The sequence below is a fragment of the Procambarus clarkii genome, chromosome 86, assembly GCF_040958095.1.
Source record: "Procambarus clarkii isolate CNS0578487 chromosome 86, FALCON_Pclarkii_2.0, whole genome shotgun sequence".
In the NCBI taxonomy this organism is placed as follows: Eukaryota; Metazoa; Arthropoda; class Malacostraca; order Decapoda; family Cambaridae; genus Procambarus; species Procambarus clarkii.
In genome coordinates, this window is record NC_091235.1 from 9,643,626 (window position 1) to 9,666,316 (window position 22,691).

At 46.3% G+C, this 22,691-nt stretch overlaps 1 protein-coding gene across 1 annotated transcript in view; it reads left to right on the top strand.

Moving 5' to 3' along the window:
- LOC123767312 (protein O-mannosyl-transferase TMTC1) overlaps positions 1 to 22,691 on the top strand; it is a 259,546-nt gene that overhangs the window by 212,645 nt on the left and 24,210 nt on the right. Inside the window, exons 10-12 of the mRNA XM_069317104.1 lie at positions 5,043 to 5,186; positions 6,621 to 6,734; positions 19,874 to 20,017. Coding sequence (XP_069173205.1) covers positions 5,043 to 5,186; positions 6,621 to 6,734; positions 19,874 to 20,017 — 402 coding nt within the window. The remainder of the gene's footprint in view (positions 1 to 5,042; positions 5,187 to 6,620; positions 6,735 to 19,873; positions 20,018 to 22,691) is intronic.

The window sequence follows — 22,691 nt, forward strand, 5'->3', positions numbered from 1 at the left end:
CATAAGAAACAAATTTGAGAAAATATATTAATTCAGGAAAACTTGACTTATTAGGCAAAAAGGGCCTTGCATTGTAGGCTGAGAAGTGCATTCTGGCTACTAGGTACGACATATATATATATATATATATATATATATATATATATATATATATATATATATATATATATATATATATATATATTATATATATATGAATGTATACTGTATAATTAAGTTCTCAGAAAAAGTTCTGGCAATAGACCTTTCATGAATAGTACTGCCAGATGAATATCATTTAACCGGAAGATAAAGTGAACACAATTCCGCAGTCTACCATTTTTTCGGATTTATAATAATTGTGGAGACAAGTTGTCCACCAGACGTGTTCAGAGTCTTGTGTTCACTATCTTCTACACCATCTCTTTCCACCAAGTTCATATCAATTTCAGGAAACTGAATAACATTACAAAGCCGGATAAGTTTAGGAGCGCCGGCTCCTGCCTGCTCATTACTGACCTTCTTAGAGCTTTACTACTTAAAGTTCATGGACCTTGTGACCTTTCGTAACCTTCGTGAGACACAAGAGCTGCCTGAACCACCTTCATCCCTCCCTCCCTCCCTCCACACGCTAACAACTGAGTCCGTGGTGGTATTTGTGTCAGTAAATATATCCTTAAAAGTAAGGATGTGGCACTAGCTTGCTTTGATGTGGCACTTGAGCGCCAATGTAGCACTAGAGCGCGAGTGTGGCACTAGAGGCCGCGGATGTGCCCTCTAGAGTGCCAAGACTTAACGCATAACAGACCATTTAAACCCAGCAACCTGAACAAAAATGGCAAAGAACACAGAGCTTCAAAGACCGGAAAGTTTAAGATCATAGACTTGAATGAATCTCCTTGAATAAATAAGATTATTCAATGAATGAATAAGAACCACTTGAATGAATCTCCTGCTGAAGTCTTGGAAAGTTTTAAAGACCAAGTCAGCGACATCTCATAATTAACTGAACGCGAGTGAATCGACGTTTGATACGATAACAGTTATAGATCCCTAATGTTGAAAACTTAACATTTACAACTATAAATAAATATAAATAATTGTTTTTTATAAATAAATATAAAAGTTCCAAACTGTTAGGACTATAATATTCAGCCCTGAAGCGCTTATAACGTTTAGGACCCCTAACACCCAGCCCTCAAGCGCTTATAACGTTTAGGACCCCTAACACCCAGCCCTCAAGCGCTTATAACGTTTAGGACCTTAACACCCAGCCCTCAAGCGCTTATAACGTTTAGGACCCTAACCCTCAGCCCTCAAGCGCTTATAACGTTTAGGACCCTAACCCTCAGCCCTCAAGCGCTTATAACGTTTAGGACCCTAACACCCAGCCCTCAAGCGCTTATAACGTTTAGGACCCTAACACCCAGCCCTCAAGCGCTTATAACGTTTAGGACCCTAACACCCAGCCCTCAAGCGCTTATAACGTTTAGGACCCTAACACCCAGCCCTCAAGCGCTTATAACGTTTAGGACCCTAACTCCCAGCCCTCAAGCGCTTATAACGTTTAAAACGTTAACGTTTAAAAGCTCAAGTTTAAGAACTTAGGTTTAAGAGCCTAACGCTTAAAGAACATTACCCTCAAGATCCCAGACGCCCCAGGCGTAAGTTTAGTCAAACTTACGACCAAGTTACGCTAATCTATGATACAGGATAAAGCCAGACCAAACCCAGCAGCGTCGCGGCCACAAGCGTCGCCTGAGGAAAAATAAACGTCTCCTGAGGAAAAATAAACATCTGAGGAAAAATAAGCGTCTCCTGAGGAAAAATAAACATCTGAGGAAAAATAAGCGTCTCCTGAGGAAAAATAAGCGTCTCCTGAGAAAAATAAGCGTCTCCTGAGGAAAAATAAGCGTCTCCTGAGAAAAAATAAGCGTCTCCTGAGAAAAATAAGCGTCTCCTGAGGAAAAATAAGCGTCTCCTGAGGAAAAATAAGCGTCTCCTGAGGAAAAATAAACATCTGAGGAAAAATAAGCGTCTCCTGAGGAAAAATAAGCGTCCCCTGAGAAAAAATAAGCGTCTCCTGAGAAAAATAAGCGTCTCCTGAGGAAAAATAAGCGTCTCCTGAGGAAAAATAAGCGTCTCGTGAGGAAAAATAAGCGTCCCCTGAGGAAAAATAAGCGTCTCCTGAGGAAAAATAAACATCTGAGGAAAAATAAGCGTCTCCTGAGGAAAAATAAGCGTCTCCCGAGAAAAAATAAGCGTCTCCTGAGGAAAAATAAACATCTGAGGAAAAATAAGCGTCTCCTGAGGAAAAATAAGCGTCTCCCGAGAAAAAATAAGCGTCTCCTGAGGAAAAATAAACATCTGAGGAAAAATAAGCGTCTCCTGAGGAAAAATAACGTCTCCCGAGAAAAAATAAGCGTCTCCTGAGGAAAAATAAGCGTCTCCTGAGAAAAAATAAGCGTCTCCTGAGGAAAAATAAGCGTCTCCTGAGAAAAAATAAGCGTCTCCTGAGGAAAAATAAGCGTCTCCTGAGAAAAAATAAGCGTCTCCTGAGGAAAAATAAGCGTTTCTGGTCCAAACCTCTTATGATAGAAAACGCCAGGGTGGTGGGAATGGAAGGGGCTACTCTAAAGAGGCAAGGGAAAGGGGTAAATGAAAAGGATGGGCTACTCTAAGGATAGGAGAGAAAGGGCGAATAGTCCTTAACGTCGTCTCAGACAAGTCATTAGTCTGAATATGGATCGTATGGCGGCCTCAAAGATATCTTTGAGTGCTATATATATATATGTTCATAAAGTATTTGTAAAATGGACCGTCACAGTAAAACAAAACTAAACCGGCTAATATTCGTTCACCGTCACACCGTCACTATGGACCGTCACACCGTCACACCGTCACACCGTCACTATGGACCGTCACACCGTCACACCGTCACACCGTCACACCGTCACTATGGACCGTCACAGTAAAACAACAATGTAATAACAAATCTAAATTGAAACTTTTAAAGTGAAATTTAGGCTCATAACATTCCCACTTTCAGAGGAATCATGTTAGAGAATCATGTTACATTTTTCTCCCGAAATTGACGACCGGAAAAGTTCTGAAGGACTAAACTTAGCCCCATCTCGAACGTAAAGTTCGCAGGTAGCTAGGCTGATCTTTCAAGATTGGGTGAATGTGTTACATAAAAGAAATCACATTAAATAACTCTAACCAGTAAAGAAATCACATTAAAGAAATCTAACCAGTAAAGAAATCCCAGTAAAGAAATCCAGTCAGTAATCACTAAAGTTGGAGTCCTGAGTCCAAGACTCAAGATCTTCACCCATTTAAAGTCAAAGTAATTTTTATTAACATATTCAGGTATATGTACATATATATGCAGCTACCCTAAACTATATGAAGGGTTACATAGTGTCAAGAACTAGCCATGTGCTGCTAAAAATCCCCATTTCACAGAATATTTAGCCATATTTAGCCATGTGATCAGTAGCTTGCTCTGGCGAATTTTGGGTGCATTATAAAAATAAAATAAAATGTTTATTTAGGTAAGGTACATACATACAATAAATTTTTACAAAGAATGGTTGACTTATAGGTAGAGCTAGTACATACAATGCCTAAAGCCACTATTACGCAAAGCGTAATAGTGGAGATATCGTATAGAGATATCGTATAGAGATATCCTCAATCACACGAGAGGTAATAAAGCTCCAGGTACCGCATACCGACAGCTCTGAAGGCTCCAATGAAAGTAACAGTCAAATTAAGTCCCGTACACTAGTTGCTTGTTTCCTGCTGTTCATTTTGCTCAAACCTGAGTTTAGAAATAGTATGATAATGACAAGAGTGACATTGATGATTCTGGCATTGATGACAGTGGCGGTGATGATAGTGGGGTTGATGATAAATCTGATAACAATAACTTTGGCTAGGCAAAAAATAGTATAATGTGCTCTTTAATTTGAAAAAATATATGAATTTAGCTTTCTAGAAGATTTCGTGAGATGTGGGCCTTGTAGCACAGTCGGGTCGTAGGCGAAAAGGTCTGGGTTCCATTTTCGCGACAGGACGGAAGTCTTTGGGCACCGTTTCATTTCGCCTGATATCTCTGTTCACCTAGCAGTAAATAGCAACCCGGGAGTCAGAACACTGTTGTGGCTTGCATCCTGGGCGAGTCAGTGGTTGGCGTAGGGTGACCTATATAAGCGGAATATACGCTTCTTGTCCCCTTAGCCAAGGGGGGGGACTTGGCTAAGTTTGGGGGAGAAATGGAACTTGGCTAAATTGGCATACGAAAGGAGGTTGGCTAAGTTGGCGGGGATAATCAATGGGGATACAGGGTAGGGGCAAGAAGTAGCCAAGTTGGCGGAAATGTAAATGATTAGTCATTTGGGTGAGAATAACCCAATCGGAAGGAGTTGAGCATTACGAGAGCATTAGTTGGGCGATGTTGTAAATCAAACCCGAGGCGCGGGGCTGTAAATGAATTTAACAAATAGGTAAATCATCGGGAAATGTAAATCACTGCACGGGAGGTGAGGATGCAGCTGACGAGTATTGTAAATGACATTGGGAAGCGGAGCTAACTAAACTCGGGGCTGTAAATGACAGGTGAATTCGAAAGGGCATTGTAAGTTACCGAGAGCGTAAATTGACGAGGTGGTTGTAAATAAGTTTGTGGTGGGGGAGACGGGCAGCAAACAAGACCAGAGAACCTCTGTGAGGTAAGTGAGGGGAAAAAAGTGAGAGAACAAGGTTGACAAATTGCAAAATTACAGAACCATCTGTACTGGTTTAATATTATTTGTCTGACTGTAATTCACATAAAGTAATTGGTGAGTAAGGAAGTGAAAACCGCGACCCACGTCCAACGAGGTCCCAGTTCACCCCCTCCCCCCCACTCGCCTAATGAGGGGGGGAGGGGGGGGGCTGAATCCCCCCCCCACGACCCCCACACTAACAACTTCTCCCACCTTCCCCCTCTCACCAATAACAACTAGGACACGTACCCTCGCTCCCTGAGTAATTAATTTGCGTCCTTGTATCTCCAGCCTGGGCTACGCGGTGCTGGTGGGCGTGGCCCTCTCGCGGGCGGGACGGCTGAGGGCGCCCTGCCTCCTGCTGCTCCTCGTCGCCGCCTCCTGCAGGACGCTACAGAGGAATCGGGACTGGGAATCCAGGGAGACGCTCTTCTTGTAAGTCTTGCTAGTGATTGGGAAGGATTTAGGATTACCCCAAGAAGGGATTGTGGTTGGTTAGGTGGGAATCCCAGGCATTCCAAGCTAACTTATTGAGGATTACACGTTTCTGGGTAGGTTAAACGGTTGCATTTTTTACGGAATGCCGGTGTCTGTATTCACCTAGTTGTGCTTGAGGAGGTTAAGCTCTGGCTCTTTGGTCCCGCCCCTCAACTGGCAATCAACTGATGTACAGTTTCTTGACCCTACTGGGGTCTATCATATCTATATTTGAAAATGTGTATAGAGTCAGCCTCCACCACCTGTTACCTATTCTGACGCTAAAAAAAGATCTTTCTAATGCCTCTATGGCTCATTTGTAAGCATGTACGTCCATCTTGAAATACATTCTTCCGCATGTATCCTTGATCATCGGCCGTCTTAAACGGGTGAATATGTCATAGTGGTGACTGGACACAGCTATCTCTGGCAAGACATGTTCATGAATACACTCTTGAGAGATGGCCAGAGCGGTGACAGACAAGCTAACTGTTGTGGGATGTATGTGATCTGTAATGATCACACTAACGACCTTCTTGGTTACAACTCTGACTTGGAATGGTGGACTTGTTAACGACTGGAGTTAACTAGGATTGGTTTGTTAATAGTTACTATCTATGGTGTGGGTACCTGATAATAAGAGAAGTTCTTGGTTAACTATACAATCAGAACTCACCTTCAGAGCTCACCATCAGAGCTCACAATCAGAGCTCATCTTCAGAGCTCACCATCAGAGCTCACAATCAGAGCTCATCTTCAGAGCTCACCATCAGAGCTCACAATCAGAGCTCACCTTCAGAGCTCATCTTCAGAGCTCACAATCCCCTCACAGAGTCTATGTTCTCTTGAATTTAAGTTGGAAATTTAGAAATCCCTTCCAAAGTTATGATTTCTCTGATCACACATTCACTATAATCTTTCTACACACAGTTCAATATATTATTTATATCCATTTTATATAATTAGATTTCGATCTTATTTGTTCTTTAAATAATTACTGTAATTTATAATAATATGTAATTTCACATAGCTGACTTGCCTCTTCCTCTTTCTAACTTCTCTTCCCCTATAGCCCCCCCCCCCCTGTCCTTTTTTCTCCCTCTTCTTTCCCTCTCTCTCTCTCTCTCTCTACACCTATTTCCCCTCTTCTTTCTTCCCCTCTTTCCGTCCCTCTATATCTTGCCTCCATTCTCTCCCACTCTCTCTCTCTCTCTCTCTCTCTCTCTCTCTCTCTCTCTCTCTCTCTCTCTCTCTCTCTCTCTCTCTCTCTCCCTCACTCTCTCTCTCTCTCTCTTCCTTCCTGTCTTGATTATCAGCTCATAATCACAATGTTCTCACTTGGTCCTCGTCTTCCCTTATGTTTCTAACGCGTCTCTCTCTCTGACGGCTCAGGGCGGGCCTGAGGACGCTGCCCCACAACGCCAAGATGCACTACAACTTCGCCAACCTGCAGAAGGACCTGGGTAACGCCGACCTCGCCAAGCTCCACTACATATGCGCCATCAGGTGAGTCTTCGCCTCGACTGGCTAAACATATACCTTGACAAGTGCGCTGACATACTCAAGAGATATGTTGAAGCTGCGGATACTGTGTCTCACAACCAAGACTGCAGATACCAAGTCACAAGCAAGACTGGATGCAGTCTTAGTACATTTAGATAAAGGTACTTGTTATCCTTGGTACTTGGATGCAGTCTTAGACATTGTAACGTCTGATGTGAATCACCAATCCTATCAATAGTCTAATAGCTTCGTGAAACAGGTGGCTACATAGGATATGCACCTCCAATTTGCGTTTTGTGTGTGTGTGTGTGTGTGTGTGTGTGTGTGTGTGTGTGTGTGTGTGTGTGTGTGTGTGTGTGTGTGTGTGTGTGTGTGTGTGTGTGTGCGTGTGTGTGTGTACTCACCTAATTGTGCTTGCGGGGGTTGAGCTTTGGCTCTTTGTGTGTGTGTGTGTGTGTGTGTGTACTCACCTAATTGTGCTTGCGGGGGTTGAGCTTTGGCTCTTTGTGTGTGTGTGTGTGTGTGTGTGTGTGTGTGTGTGTGTGTGTGTGTGTGTGTGTGTGTGTGTGTGTGTGTGTGTGTGTGTTTAGTTCACTTATTATGCACCCCATACCCATCCTGTGAGCGGCGGTGGAAAAGATCATAGAGGCACATAATGGGCTCAGGAACTGAACCCCCTAAATTCATGTTAACTATTTACATATTTAAAGTACAAATCGACAGTTTCTTACAACCAAGCGTCCACAATGGACTATTTCTAACCTAATTAAAAAACAATGTTTTCTCAAATATAATTAATATTATATACACGTTTCTTGTATAGTTAACCCTAGGGTACATTAGGGGAGGTGCTTGCCACTCAACGTGGTCTGATTTACATTATATTTACACCAACTGGAACGAGATGTGCAAGAAATAATATGGAGGAAAGTGACTATGACGGGGTGGGAGTCCCATCTCCCACGCCGTCACGTGTGGTGCCCCGTACACCACACTGCCACCACACCACACGTGCGCCACACCACACGCAGCCCCGCTCCTGTGCCAGATACGTCCACTGCGGGCTCACCATAGCCCGTGCTACTTGGAACTTTTTGCTCCGAGTTGCTGAATCTAAAACAACATACACCTGCCCCAGGCAGGTGTACACTAGTACACTGAGCCCAAAACCTTGTTGGCCAAACACCACAACTAACAACAGTCCTCATTCTCTCGTCCAGTGAAAACAACGTATAACCCTCTGGCACTGATGGTGCCAGTAGGTGCCCAATACCACCCCAGCACTGATTACTAACAGATAGATCCCTCATACCGCCCCGGTATTAATAGCCCTCACAGGATCTCACTCACGTGGCCCACAGTTTCATAACTACTCATTCTGCTTGTAACGTGATCCCCCGAGGCTAATGTAATTCCCTTAACATAACTGATCGGCTCCGCTAGACTGCGGATCCCGTCTCCAATCTGTTTGGTGTTGGGCTTGTGGTGTGTCAGCCTCTGGAGGGATAGTTAGCTTACCACACTGGCTTACTCACCAGTCAACAAGTACACCTTAGTCCTGGACTGTGTTCACGGCTGAAGTAAACTCAGTTTATATACACCGGGAAATAGGGTACACCTCTCAATGTACATAACATCCTGATCTAATCTGTGGCTTAATAGACCAAACAAAATACATTCACTTGGACTGCAGACCCTAGGACCGCGGGCTCCAAAATCTAGACATATCCCCCCTCCATCTACTTCTGCAGGACTCTGTAGACCTTCCTATCTATCCAGTAAGTTTCCCGACCCCCCTATCCTCCTACCCCCTATCCTCACCCCTCCCCATGTGAGACCCTCGAGCTAACCAGCCCTCTGGACCCCTTACTTTGCTGCTGTGATTCCCTTCAGGGATGGTTCCTACTTCCCTCTAATGGAGGAGTTTGCCCTCTTCGTCTCCTGTGGGCCGGACACTCGCTCCCCAGCACTCTAAAGTGTACATTTACACCGGGATGCACACACTCCCCCCCCCCCCCCCACCTCACTATATTATTTGTCGCTGGGGCATTTTAATATAACTTATATCATGTGGAATACGGGAGTCTCTCTGTACCTCTTAGAAACCCTTTACACAACGTTTAACCGGAGTCTCTCACCTTCTCACCAGTAAGAGTGAGAAGGTGAGAGACTCCTCACTTGTTCCTTCTACCCCCACAGCCTGGGTCAGGTAGAGCGGTTACGTGGTAGTTCAGCGGCGGTCTCATTACCCCTAAACAATCCTACGGTGTTCATACTAATGTTCACAAATACAATACTAATACAACCGGCGGTGTCCGGGGTAGTCCGTCTCTCCCCTCCTCCCATCCCCCTTCCCCCCGTCCCATCCCCCTTCCCCCCCCCCCCGCCCCATTCCCAATCCTTATCCTGAACCCTTCCAAGTGCTCTATGGTAGTAATCACTTGGCGCTTTCTCCTGATAGTTTCCTTCCCTTCTTCCCCTAACTCCCCTCTTTTTTCCCCTCTCCCCACATCGCCCCTCTTCGCTTCCCTTCCCTTCCCCTCTTCTCCTCCCTTTCCGCTGCAATCGCGACCTACCAAGTACTCCTGAGTGTAGACAGAGTGGACACGACTACCAGAGTGGGGGTACTGGGAGGCCCCAGAACCAGGGGGGGGGGGCGGGGTGAATGAGCCAGACAATCGTGAGAAATAACTGTCTCATCGTTCGGGTAATGAGAAAGACCTGGGATGATCCTTCAGATTATCTCTACCCGGAATCAAAATCTATGTGTATTCAATTTCAACAATGTACTGTAAGTCAACCGAAGATTAGAGTCGGCGTCCAAGAACTGAAGCTTAAACACTGTAAAGTGTAAAGCCAAAGGAGCTAACCTAATGTTTATCTATTTTCTGAATCTAAACTTACCCAATTCGTATCTATTGTTTCGTATTGATATATTTCACACCTTGCCGCTATACCCTTCACTTATCCACACAACCATCTGTATACTTCACTTACTCTCCCCCTTTATTCTTTTCCTTCAGAGAGGGTAAACTAAGCTCCTTTAATCTCTCTTCGTAAGGGAAGGTGATAATGCCTGGGATTACCGTTATCATCCTTCTCTACACACTCTCAAGGCCATTAAAGTCCATTCCATAGCATCTAGTCACTCATTAAACTACATCATATCAATGGGGTTAATGAGAGCCAGATCAGGATGATGGATAACATTGTTATACCATTACAAGCTCATCCAGATATCCATCCCGGTGTCACTCACATTATTTCCAGCATTTATGAATTTATGTCTTTAGTCAAGATGTATATTAATTAATAATGAATCGCAATCATTGGGAGTCGTGATTGTTTGAGACACATTTTTCGTAATCAAATTCAGTCACTTCAATGTTGCTCACTTGATATTTTGTATTTGTTAGCATTACTTATGTTCAGAACCCCACAAGTGCTTTACACTGCATCTCTGTAAATCATGCAGCCATTGTTACTAGTGATCTACATCTCGGCAACTAATTGCATCCTCACAGGCTTGGCTAACTCATTCACGTCCTCTACCATTCAAGCACATTTTGACTAAGTCAGTCACACCCTAGACCAGTCAAGCACATCTTGACTAAGTCAGTCACACCCTAGACCAGTCAAGCACATCTTGGCTAAGTCAGTCACACCCTAGACCAGTTAAGCACATCTTGACTAAGTCAGTCACACCCTAGACCAGTCAAGCACATCTTGGCTAAGTCAGTCACACCCTAGACCAGTCAAGCACATCTTGACTAAGTCACACCCTAGACCAGTCAAGCACATCTTGACTAAGTCAGTCACACCCTAGACCAGTCAAGCACATCTTGACTAAGTCAGTCACACCCTAGACCAGTCAAGCACATCTTGGCTAAGTCAGTCACACCCTAGACCAGTCAAGCACATCTTGACTAAGTCACACCCTAGACCAGTCAAGCACATCTTGACTAAGTCAGTCACATCTCAGATTAATCAATCACTCCCTTCCCTAAGTCTCTCACTCCTACCCTGGCCAAATAGTTACATATACACTCATTATTTGTGATCCTATCAAAGACAGGTGATTACACTCCAATGACCCAATCACCTTCTCATATTACTCCCCCAAGAAACCAATCAAATTGTAAATGAGTTTCCGACGACCAATCACGTGCGAGGTCAGGACCCCCACCTGCTGTGGGGTCACAAATAGAGAGAGTAGTCACCTTCCAACACCCGCAGCGTCGCCCAGGTGTCTGGCAGCGTCTTGAGAAGCTGGTTTTATTGGTCATTAGTAAACAAGAGACTCGCCCTAGACCAGTGCCACCAGCAGATCTTAGACCAGCGCCACCAGCAGGTCTTAGATCAGTGCCACCAGCAGGTCTTAGACCAGTGCCACCAGCAGGTCTTAGACGAGCGCCACCAGCAGGTCTTACATCAGTGCCACCAGCACTCCCTAGACTAATGCCACCAGTGCCACCAGCCAGTCGACGTTACGCCAGATAAACGAGCTAACGCGAGATACATGTGTCACAAAAGTAAGGAGTCCCACTATATGAGTCACACCTGACACCGACACACCTGACTAAGACGTGTCAGATGTGTACACACTAGAACTCCATCCCTCCCACAACACAGACCACGTCCCGCCACATCAAGGGTACACTAACTTATTTTAAAGTTGGGTGGTCGCTCGACCTCTGCTTCCCCTCCCTGCTGTCTTCTTCTCCTCTCCCTTCTCCTCTCCCTTCTCCTCCTCCTCCTCCATTTCGTCACCCCTCTGCCCACCCCACTTTAATCCCTCTCCCCTCCTAATTCCCTCGGTTCAGCCCCTCCCATTATCTCTCCCTCCACTCTCAATTCCTCTTCTCTACCATACGTCTCCCCCCACAACACTCCGCTGTTATGATGCTGTGTTGGGTTTTGGAAATGGAGGGGGGGAGGGGGATACAGCCAGCTACTAGTGGAAGGGGCAGGGGGTACAGCCACCACCAGTGGAAGGGGCAGAGGTACAGCCAGCTACTAGTGGAAGGGGCAGGGGGTACAGCCAGCTACTAGTGGCAGGGGCAGGGGGTACAGCTAGCCTCTAGTGGAAGGGGCAGGGGGTACAGCTAGCCTCTAGTGGAAGGGGCAGGGGGTACAGCTAGCCACTAGTGTAAGGGGCAGGGGGTACAGCTAGCCTCTAGTGGAAGGGGCAGGGGGTACAGCTAGCCACTAGTGTAAGGGGCAGGGGGTACAGCTAGCCTCTAGTGGAAGGGGCAGGGGGTACAGCTAGCCTCTAGTGGAAGGGGCAGGGGGTACAGCTAGCCACTAGTGTAAGGGGCAGGGGGTACAGCTAGCCTCTAGTGGAAGGGGCAGGGGGTACAGCTAGCCTCTAGTGTAAGGGGCAGGGGGTACAGCTAGCCACTAGTGTAAGGGGCAGGGGGTACAGCTAACCTCTAGTGTAAGGGGCAGGGGGTACAGCTAGCCTCTAGTGGAAGGGGCAGGGGGTACAGCTAGCCACTAGTGTAAGGGGCAGGGGGTACAGCTAGCCTCTAGTGGAAGGGGCAGGGGGTACAGCTAGCCTCTAGTGGAAGGGGCAGGGGGTGACAGCCAGCTACTAGTGTAAGGGGCAGGGGGTACAGCCTAGCCACTAGTGTAAGGGGCAGGGGGTACAGCCTAGCCTACTAGTGTAAGGGGCAGGGGGTAACAGCCTAGCCTACTAGAGGAAGGGGCAGGGGGTACAGCTAGCCACTAGTGTAAGGGGCAGGGGGTACAGCCTAGCCATCTAGAGGAAGGGGCAGGGGGTACAGCTAGCCTACTAGAGGAAGGGGCAGGGGGGGTACAGCTAGCCATCTAGTGTAAGGGGCAGGGGGTACAGCCAGCCACTAGTGTAAGGGGCAGAGCTGCTGTAGATCTACCGCAGACAACAACAGAGCAGCCACAACCGCCGCAGTCTACTGTAATGAATATATTCCACACCCACGACACAGCTACGGGAGACAACAGAGGTCACCATCCCCTGCCGTTATCCAAGTCAATGAATACTGTTTAACAGTATAAGTCAGGATAATAATTACTGAAGGTACATGATATTAAAATGACATATGCAAGCTTTGGATAAAACAAATGTCTAAATAATGATCTCGTTAACGAAAGGTGCCATCTTCTGGGACAGACAGTGTGACGGAAGGAGCCTCGTCTTGTGACAGACGACAGACAGTGTGACAGACGGGCCCCATGTACCGGACATAATCTCAGCTGTTCCATTTGCACGCCAAACCCCCCAAAGCGTAAATAAACCCGTCTTACATGTGTTGGATACAGTTCATTGGGCCAAATGTGACTATAATCTGATTACATTCGTGTAAATGATTGCACTAAAGCCAACACGATTAGTTTGCCTGTGTTCAAAGAGTCATAACGCCTTTGTGTTGGGAATTGATCTATTGGAGCTTATATAGGTTTTTGTATAAACACTGTAGTCCATTAAATTGGTCCGTAATTCGATCGCATTTATTAAAGTCATTTGACCATAACGAAGACACATCATCTCCCTTCATCTACCCATTGTTCTCCTTAGACCCAGCGTGTCTCTCCTCTCCCCTATCCTGTCCATAAACCCGTCCCAAGAACCAATTTATCTCCTTTCCCTATCCTGCCGCTCGTGCGAAGGTAAACAATAAAACTATATTCACTTTATTGTTTTGCCATTTTTTTATATGTAGGTAAAATGGTAGGCTTGAGTAAGATGGTGTGGTTACCTATTTGTCATGTTTCCTTCAATAGTGACTTGAGACAGAGTCTCTCTCTCTCTCTCTCTCTCTCTCTCTCTCTCTCTCTCTCTCTCTCTCTCTCTCTCTCTCTCTCTCTCTCTCTCTCTCTCTCTCTCCTTTCTGTCAATTATTCTTATATACATCTACAGGTTATTTTCTTCGCTTCCCCCTGCGCTATCTGCTTCATGGTTACTTTGGAGGCCTAAGAGAGCCTCTAGCCCTCTAGGCCTTCTCTCTCTTCCACACCACATCTTCCCAGAGCAGAGGGGACCTCTAGCCTCTCTCCTCCCTGGCCTGTGTAAGTTGCTGGTCACCCCTGGCGGATCACACTGTTAGTTCTCGCTCACTGCAGTGTCCGCCTTCAGCCTCTACACCACAGTTTCTCAACTGGGTTTCCCAGAGGTCACTAAGAGCTCCGCGAGAGGTCACTAAGGGCTCGGCGAGAGGTCACTAAGGGCTCGGCGAGAGGTCACTAAGGGCTCACGAGAGGTCACTAAGGGCTCACGAGAGGTCACTAAGGGCTCACGAGAGGTCACTAAGGGCTCACGAGAGGTCACTAAGGGCTCACGAGAGGTCACTAAGGGCTCACGAGAGGTCACTAAGGGCTCACGAGAGGTCACTAAGGGCTCAGCGAGAGGTCACTATAAAAGCGCGTTTCTCTTATGTTTGTGGTGCTGGAGAAAATGTATTGACTTTAAGTGGCAGAATTCTTTGATGTAAAAGAAGCTCGACTCATTGGACAAAATCATGATGCAAAAAGGAACTCTTGCAATGTGTCCACTACAGCTGCGTCTGAAGGGTGAAGGAGCATACCAGCCAATGTCAAGTCTTATATAAACCCATCTGGAGGATTTGTTGATCAAACTCGACCATCATTTTCTGTCTCCCTTTCAGCATAAGTTTTTAATTGGTTGAGGGATCCATACTATGAAACCTTGTGCTCTTGCTGAGAACTTAAAACTTTAAGGAGAAGATGAAGAACTTTGTGAGCTGTAATCTGATCATGCACTCGAGATGAGATTCACTGCTCTATCCCAGGATAAGTTCTGGATTTCTGAGAAGGATGATTATCCCGCCATTTATAGGAAAAAATATATCACTGCAATTTTCAACTTCTTACTCACGGATCTCAGTTGAAAATTATATTCGTGCGAGTTTATCGAAAGTTCAACCCTGAATTAAGTATTCATGTATCGGAAGATAAGAACAGGTTTCACATTACACAAGCAATTTTCAACAGCCAAATTCAATGAAATCTAAATGAAATCAAGACAATGTGACTTAAAAAGTATCATTGTCTTAACCCACAAATTTGTTCATATTCCCCTGATTTGTCTTCAGCGTTTTTATCATTGTCAATGTTTATTTTTGCGTTAAAAGATATAATTTTTTGTGATTAATGAATATTAATTTTTGAGATTAATGAATATATATATTATATGATATTTTTATGCAAGGGGTTCCTCGAGCCATGACAATTTTTTCAAGGGATCCACAAGGGTAAAAAGGTTGAAAAACTCTATAGTTTACATTGTTAAAAGGCGCACTGCTGAAGATAGAGTGCACAACTCTATATACAATCGCGGTATAATCGCACTCACACACGAAACACACGCACACACTGAACATGTGCACATACGGAACACGCGCACACCTAGGAATAATTAAACGGATCTCTGACTTCAAGGAAACAGGTGTAACACAGGTGGAGGAGTCTCTGGTGCGCCCAGCATCTGGGCTCCAGCATCCAAGCATGGAGACCTCACCTTCAAGACGATATATATCTCTGCTCTGGAAAAAGTTGGGCGCAGAGCGACAGAAATCCTCCCAGAAATAGGTCAGCTCTCATACCAGGAGAGGTTGAGGGTCTAGGCACTAACAACACTATACAAACCAAGCAATTCATCCCATCCAGACCTTTTAACTATACAACAAACATGGGAGTATTGATCCAGAATGGTTATTATATAAAGGTACATTGTAACTCGCAAAAAAGGAGCAGCGACTTCTAACTCAACCAGCCACAGTGCCGGACAGAAAATACATGTTTTTTCCTCCACAGGGGGAATAAACCCATGGAATCTCCAACCCGTCAGATCCATATATGGCAAAACATTATTACTTCAGATGGCAAGCCGCCGGTTTCCTGTCCCCCGTGGAGAGATAGTGGCCCTCATGTATATTCCGATAAACACACACACACACACACACACACACACACACACACACACACACACACACACACACACACACACACACACACACACACACGAAACTCGCGTCCTAGTAAGTGTCGGACGCTGTAACATAGCGAGGACAGGTACATGTCCCGGGCGCCGCCGGGTCCTGGACACAGGACACGGAGGGGGTAACTTAACTGTCACGGAATAACAGCTACACTAACACCAACACGAACCCGACACATCAGAGGACCAGGGAGGGACTTTCTCATATACTAAACAACGCTGTGGAGACCCCGACGACGCTATGGCGACCCCGACGACGCTATGGCGACCACGACGACGCTATGGAAACCCCGACGACGCTCTGGAGAAGCCGACGACGCTCTGGAGAAGCCGACGACGCTCTGGAGACGCCGACGACGCTCTGGAGACGTCGACGACGCTCTGGAGACCCCGACGACGCTCTGGAGACGTCGACGAGGCTGCAGACATCCAGCAGTATTGTTGCAAAGGTGCAACAAAGCTGCAAAAATCAATCACAAGTCACCAACTAAGCCGCTACGGAGTCACGAGATCGGCAAAACAGCTGGAAATTTCCCACACAAATTAACGAAACTGAAATATATGAGATAGGAAGTGTCGAGCTAAGGGGTCCTGTAGAACTTACGAGGTGCGGCATGCGTGAAGTGTACAGGTGGGTGAAGTGTACAGGTGCGTGAAGTGTACAGGTGGGTGAAGTGTACAGGTGCGTGAAGTGTACAGGTGTGTGAAGTGTACAGGTGAAGTGTACAGGTGCGTGAAGTGTACATGTGCCTGAAGTGTACAGGTGCGTGAAGTGTACAGGTGGGTGAAGTGTACAGGTGCGTGAAGTGTACAGGTGTGTGAAGTGTACAGGTGGGTGAAGTGTACAGGTGCGTGAAGTGTACAGGTGCTTGAAGTGTACAGGTGAAGTGTACAGGTGCGTGAAGTGTACATGTGCCTGAAGTGTACAGGTGCGTGAAGTGTACAGGTGGGTGAAGTGTACAGGTGCGTGAAGTGTACAGGTGCGTGAAGTGTACAGGTGAAGTGTACAGGTGCGTGAAGTGTACAGGTGTGTCAAGTGTACAGGTGTGTCAAGTGTACAGGTGTCAAGTGTACAGGTGTGTCAAGTGTACAGGTGTGTCAAGTGTACAGGTGCGTGAAGTGTACAGGTGGGTGAAGTGTACAGGTGGGTGAAGTGTTCAGGTGTGTCAAGTGTACAGGTGCGTGAAGTGTACAGGTGTGTCAAGTGTACAGGTGTGTCAAGTGTACAGGTGTGTCAAGTGTACAGGTGTGTCAAGTGTACAGGTGGGTGAAGTGTACAGGTGTGTCAAGTGTACAGGTGTGTCAAGTGTACAGGTGTGTCAAGTGTACAGGTGTGTCAAGTGTACAGGTGCGTGAAGTGTACAGGTGGGTGAAGTGTACAGGTGGGTGAAGTGTTCAGGTGTGTCAAGTGTACAGGTGCGTGAAGTGTACAGGTGTGTCAAGTGTACAGGTGCGTGAAGTGTACAGGTGCGTGAAGTGTACAGGTGTGTCAAGTGTACAGGTGTGTCAAGTGTACAGGTGTGTCAAGTGTACAGGTGTGTCAAGTGTACAGGTGTGTCAAGTGTACAGGTGCGTGAAGTGTACAGGTGGGTGAAGTGTATAGGTGGGTGAAGTGTTCAGGTGTGTCAAGTGTACAGGTGCGTGAAGTGTACAGGTGTGTCAAGTGTACAGGTGCGTGAAGTGTACAGGTGGGTGAAGTGTACAGGTGTGTCAAGTGTACAGGTGCGTGAAGTGTACAGGTGGGTGAAGTGTACAGGTGCGTGAAGTGTACAGGTGGGTGAAGTGTACAGGTGAGTGAAGTGTTCAGGTGCGTGAATGGTATAATAAAGGAGATATTAAAGTGTTCAACTTTAACGTTGAACACCACAAAATAGAACACGAAACAATGGATAAAATGTGGATAATGTTAAACTAAGGAAACATCTGGTTATATACAGGTTTGGAAAAAATATTATTGAAAATTCATGGAACAGGTTATAGGGTAATATAATAGACATGAGCCGGATTGTTTCAAGCGTAGGATAGACATTATATTATATACATACATACACACATATATATATATATATATATATATATATATATATATATATATATATATATATATATATATATATATATATATATATATATATATGTCGTACCTAGTAGCCAGAACGCACGTCTCAGCCTACTATGCAAGGCCCGATTTGCCTAATAAGCCAAGTTTTCCTGAATTAATATATTTTCTCTAATTTTTTTTCTTATGAAATGATAAAGCTACCCATTTCATTATGTATGAGGTCAATTTTTTTTTATTGGAGTTAAAATTAACGTAGATATATGACCAAACCTAACCAACCCTACCTAACCTAACCTAACCTATCTTTATAGGATAGGTTAGGTAAGGTAGCCGAAAAAGTTAGGTTAGGTTAGGTTAGGTTAGGTAGGTTAGGTAGCCGAAAAACAATTAATTAATGAAAACTTGGCTTATTAGGCAAATCGGGCCTTGCATAGTAGGCTGAGAAGTGCGTTCTGGCTACTAGGTACGACATATATATATATATATATATATATATATATATATATATATATATATATATATATATATATATATATATATATATATATATATATATATAAAGACCTCTAGCCTCCAGGTGCTGACCCCTGGCCTCCAGGTGCTGACTCCTGGCCTCCAGGTGCTGACCCCTGGCCTCCAGGTGCTGACCCCTGGCCTCCAGGTGCTGACCCCTGGCCTCCAGGTGCTGACCCCTGGCCTCCAGGTGCTGACCTCTGGCTCCAGGTGCTGACCCCTGGCCTCCAGGTGCTGACCCCTGGCCTCCAGGTGCTGACCTCTGGCTCCAGGTGCTGACCCCTGGCCTCCAGGTGCTGACCCCTGGCCTCCAGGTGCTGACCTCTGGCTCCAGGTGCTGACCCCTGGCCTCCAGGTGCTGACCTTTGGCTCCAGGTGCTGACCCCTGGCCTCCAGGTGCTGACCCCTGGCTCCAGGTGCTGACCCCTGGCCTCCAGGTGCTGACCCCTGGCCTCCAGGTGCTGACCCCTGGCCTCCAGGTGCTGACCTCTGGCTCCAGGTGCTGACCCCTGGCCTCCAGGTGCTGACCCCTGGCCTCCAGGTGCTGACCTCTGGCTCCAGGTGCTGACCCCTGGCCTCCAGGTGCTGACCTCTGGCTCTAGGTGCTGACCCCTGGCCTCCAGGTGCTGACCCCTGGCTCCAGGTGCTGACCCCTGGCCTCCAGGTGCTGACACCTGGCCTCCAGGTGCTGACCCCTGGCCCCCAGGTGCTGACCTCTGGCTCCAGGTGCTGACCCCTGGCCTCCAGGTGCTGACCCCTGGCCTCCAGGTGCTGACCCCTGGCCTCCAGGTGCTGACCTCTGGCTCCAGGTGCTGACCCCTGGCCTCCAGGTGCTGACCTCTGGCCTCCAGGTGCTGACCTCTGGCCTCCAGGTGCTGACCCCTGGCCTCCAGGTGCTGACCCCTGGCCTCCAGGTGCTGACCTCTGGCTCCAGGTGCTGACCCCTGGCCTCCAGGTGCTGACCCCTGGCCTCCAAGGTGCTGACCTCTGGCCTCCAGGTGCTGACCTCTGGCCTCCAAGGTGCTGACCCCTGGCCTCCAGATGCTGACCTCTGGCTCCAGGTGCTGACCCCTGGCCTCCAGGTGCTGACCCCTGGCCTCCAGGTGCTGACCTCTGGCCTCCAGGTGCTGACCTCTGGCCTCCAGGTGCTGACCTCTGGCTCCAGGTGCTGACCTCTTCCCTCTAGGTGCTGACCTCTGGCCTCCAGGTGCTGACCTCTGGCCTCCAAGGTGCTGACCTCTTCCCTCTAGGTGCTGACCTCTTCCCTCTAGGTGCTGACCTCTGGCCTCCAGGTGCTGACCTCTTCCCTCTAGGTGCTGACCTCTGGCCTCCAGGTGCTGACCTCTTCCCTCTAGGTGCTGACCTCTGGCCTCCAGGTGCTGACCTCTGGCCTCTAGGTGCTGACCTCTGGCCTCCAGGTGCTGACCTCTGGCCTCCAAGGTGCTGACCTCTTCCCTCTAGGTGCTGACCTCTGGCCTCCAGGTGCTGACCTCTTCCCTCTAGGTGCTGACCTCTGGCCTCCAGGTGCTGACCTCTTCCCTCTAGGTGCTGACCTCTGGCTCTCTCCCTCAGACTGTGGCCGGGGCACTCGAGCGCCCACAACAACCTGGGCACACTTCTTAACGACACCTCGGAGGCCGAGAACCACTTCCGGATGGCCCTCAAGGCCCACCCTCACCACGCCCACGCCTACTACAACTTGGCCAACCTCAGACAGTAAGTGATACTTAAGTTACAGTAAGTGATACTTAAGTTACAGTAAGTGATACTTAAGTTACAGTAAGTGATACTCAAGTTACAGTAAGTGATACTTAAGTTACAGTAAGTGATACTTAAGTTACAGTAAGTGATACTTAAGTTACAGTAAGTGATACTTAAGTTACAGTAAGTGATACTTAAGTTACAGTAAGTGATACTTAAGTTACAGTAAGTGATACTTAAGTTACACCATCTTTTGTGACCGCTGCTTTCTGGCTAACCTCTTACAGCAGATACGTGATAATGGCTGACTGTCTGCTCCCTCCACGCCCCATCTTGAGGTTATCTTGAGATGATTTCGGGGCTTTAGTGTCCCCGCGGCCCGGTCCTCGACCAGGCCTCCACCCCCAGGAAGCAGCCCGTGACAGCTGACTAACACCCAGGTACCTATTTACTGCTAGGTAACAGGGGCATTCAGGGTGAAATAATCTTTGCCCATTTGTTTCTGCCTCGTGCGGGAATCGAACCCGCGCCACAGAATTACGAGTCCTGCGCGCTATCCACCAGGCTACGAGGCCCCCTCGTAGGAACACAATTTGTACACCTCACAGGAGGTGTACACAGTTACACCGTTGTATCGTACCCAGTTACACCGTTGTATCGTACCCAGTTACATCGTTGTATGGTACACAGTTACACCGTTGTATGGTACACAGTTACACCGTTGTATGGTACACAGTTACACCGTTGTTTGGTACACAGTTACACCGTTGTATGGTACACAGTTACACCGTTGTTTGGTACACAGTTACACCGTTGTTTGGTACACAGTTACACCGCTGTATGGTACACAGTTACACCGTTGTATGGTACACAGTTACACCGTTGTATGGTACACAGTTACACCGTTGTATGGTACACAGTTACACCGTTGTATGGTACACAGTTACACCGTTGTATGGTACACAGTTACACCGTTGTATGGTACACAGTTACACCGTTGTATGGTACACAGTTACACCGTTGTATGGTACACAGTTACACCGTTGTATGGTACACAGTTACACCGTTGTATGGTACACAGTTACACCGTTGTATGGTACACAGTTACACCGTTGTATGGTATACAGTTACACCGTTGTATGGTACACAGTTACACCGCTGTATGGTACACAGTTACACCGTTGTATGGTACACAGTTACACCGTTGTATGGTACACAGTTACACCGCTGTTTGGTACACAGTTACACCGCTGTTTGGTACACAGTTACACCGCTGTATGGTACACAGTTACACCGTTGTATGGTACACAGTTACACCGTTGTTTGGTACACAGTTACACCGTTGTTTGGTACACAGTTACACCGTTGTTTGGTACACAGTTACACCGCTGTATGGTACACAGTTACACCGTTGTATGGTACACAGTTACACCGCTGTATGGTACACAGTTACACCGCTGTATGGTACACAGTTACACCGTTGTATGGTACACAGTCCACCCACCACAATACACATCATTTACACATATGCTACACACCTGCACCAACTACGTCAGTAATTCATGTTCTTAGTATAATAAAATAATTAGAACAAACTAATTTGAAAAGAAATAGTTGAAAATAACAAAAATCACTCTGCCTGTTAGCCAAATTGGCCTCTTGCATACTAGGCCAAGTAGTGCGGTTCTGGCTAAGGAACCCTTCGATTCCCTTACCTTATGGTCTGTGGCTTAAACTTGGACTAGGTGAAATACTTGACCACCTAACCCGAATTCACTCGGGCATGGGGTTACTCGGGCATGGGGTTAAATGAGTTCAAAAAACTCTCCCATGCTTTTTGTTCGTCGGTGGTACAGTGGTACAGCACTCGGCTTAGGGCATTTTGAACTTTCAAGTATATATATATATATATATATATATATATATATATATATATATATATATATATATATATATATATATATGTAAACCTTAAAGGGGTACCACCTCTGGTGCAAGTGTAGGGACCCATTGCCTCGGAGAAGAAAATAATGAGTACTCAGAGAAGACCTTGTGGATCCTCACTGAACACTTTATTTTCTTCCCCTACCACCCCTATTCTTTTAGTGTGTGTGTATATATATATATGTATATATATATATATATATATATATATATATATATATATATATATATATATATATATATATAAACCAAAGCAGTATATAAACATGCACGAATAATCCCCAGTCTACGCCTATATAAAGTTCAAAGGCTGCATTTCATTGTTCAAAGCGCTATGATTTCCTAATAAATGACCGAAATTGCTGATATTCAAACTCATCCGAGGTTTTATGGAAGCACCGCTTTGTGTGAGACTTTGTGTGTAAATCCAATCACATTTGTAGAAGTAATTCCATTAGTAAATAAAAATAAACAAAAAACAAATTCAGAGGACAATAATATTCTATAAATATTCTATGTTATTCCCCCCATAACATAAATATTCTCAGTGACAAAACCTGCCTTCAAGACGAGACGGGAATTGCATTAAGTTTGGTTGTAATATAATCAGCTTCCTTATTGCAATCAGACTGAGGTGGGGAGCCGGCAATACACGGGTTTACACACTTCGTTATCGCTGCATCCGGCCGCGGATGGCCAGATATTCCCACTTGGGTCAAACTGGTATCGAATCCGATATCATCTA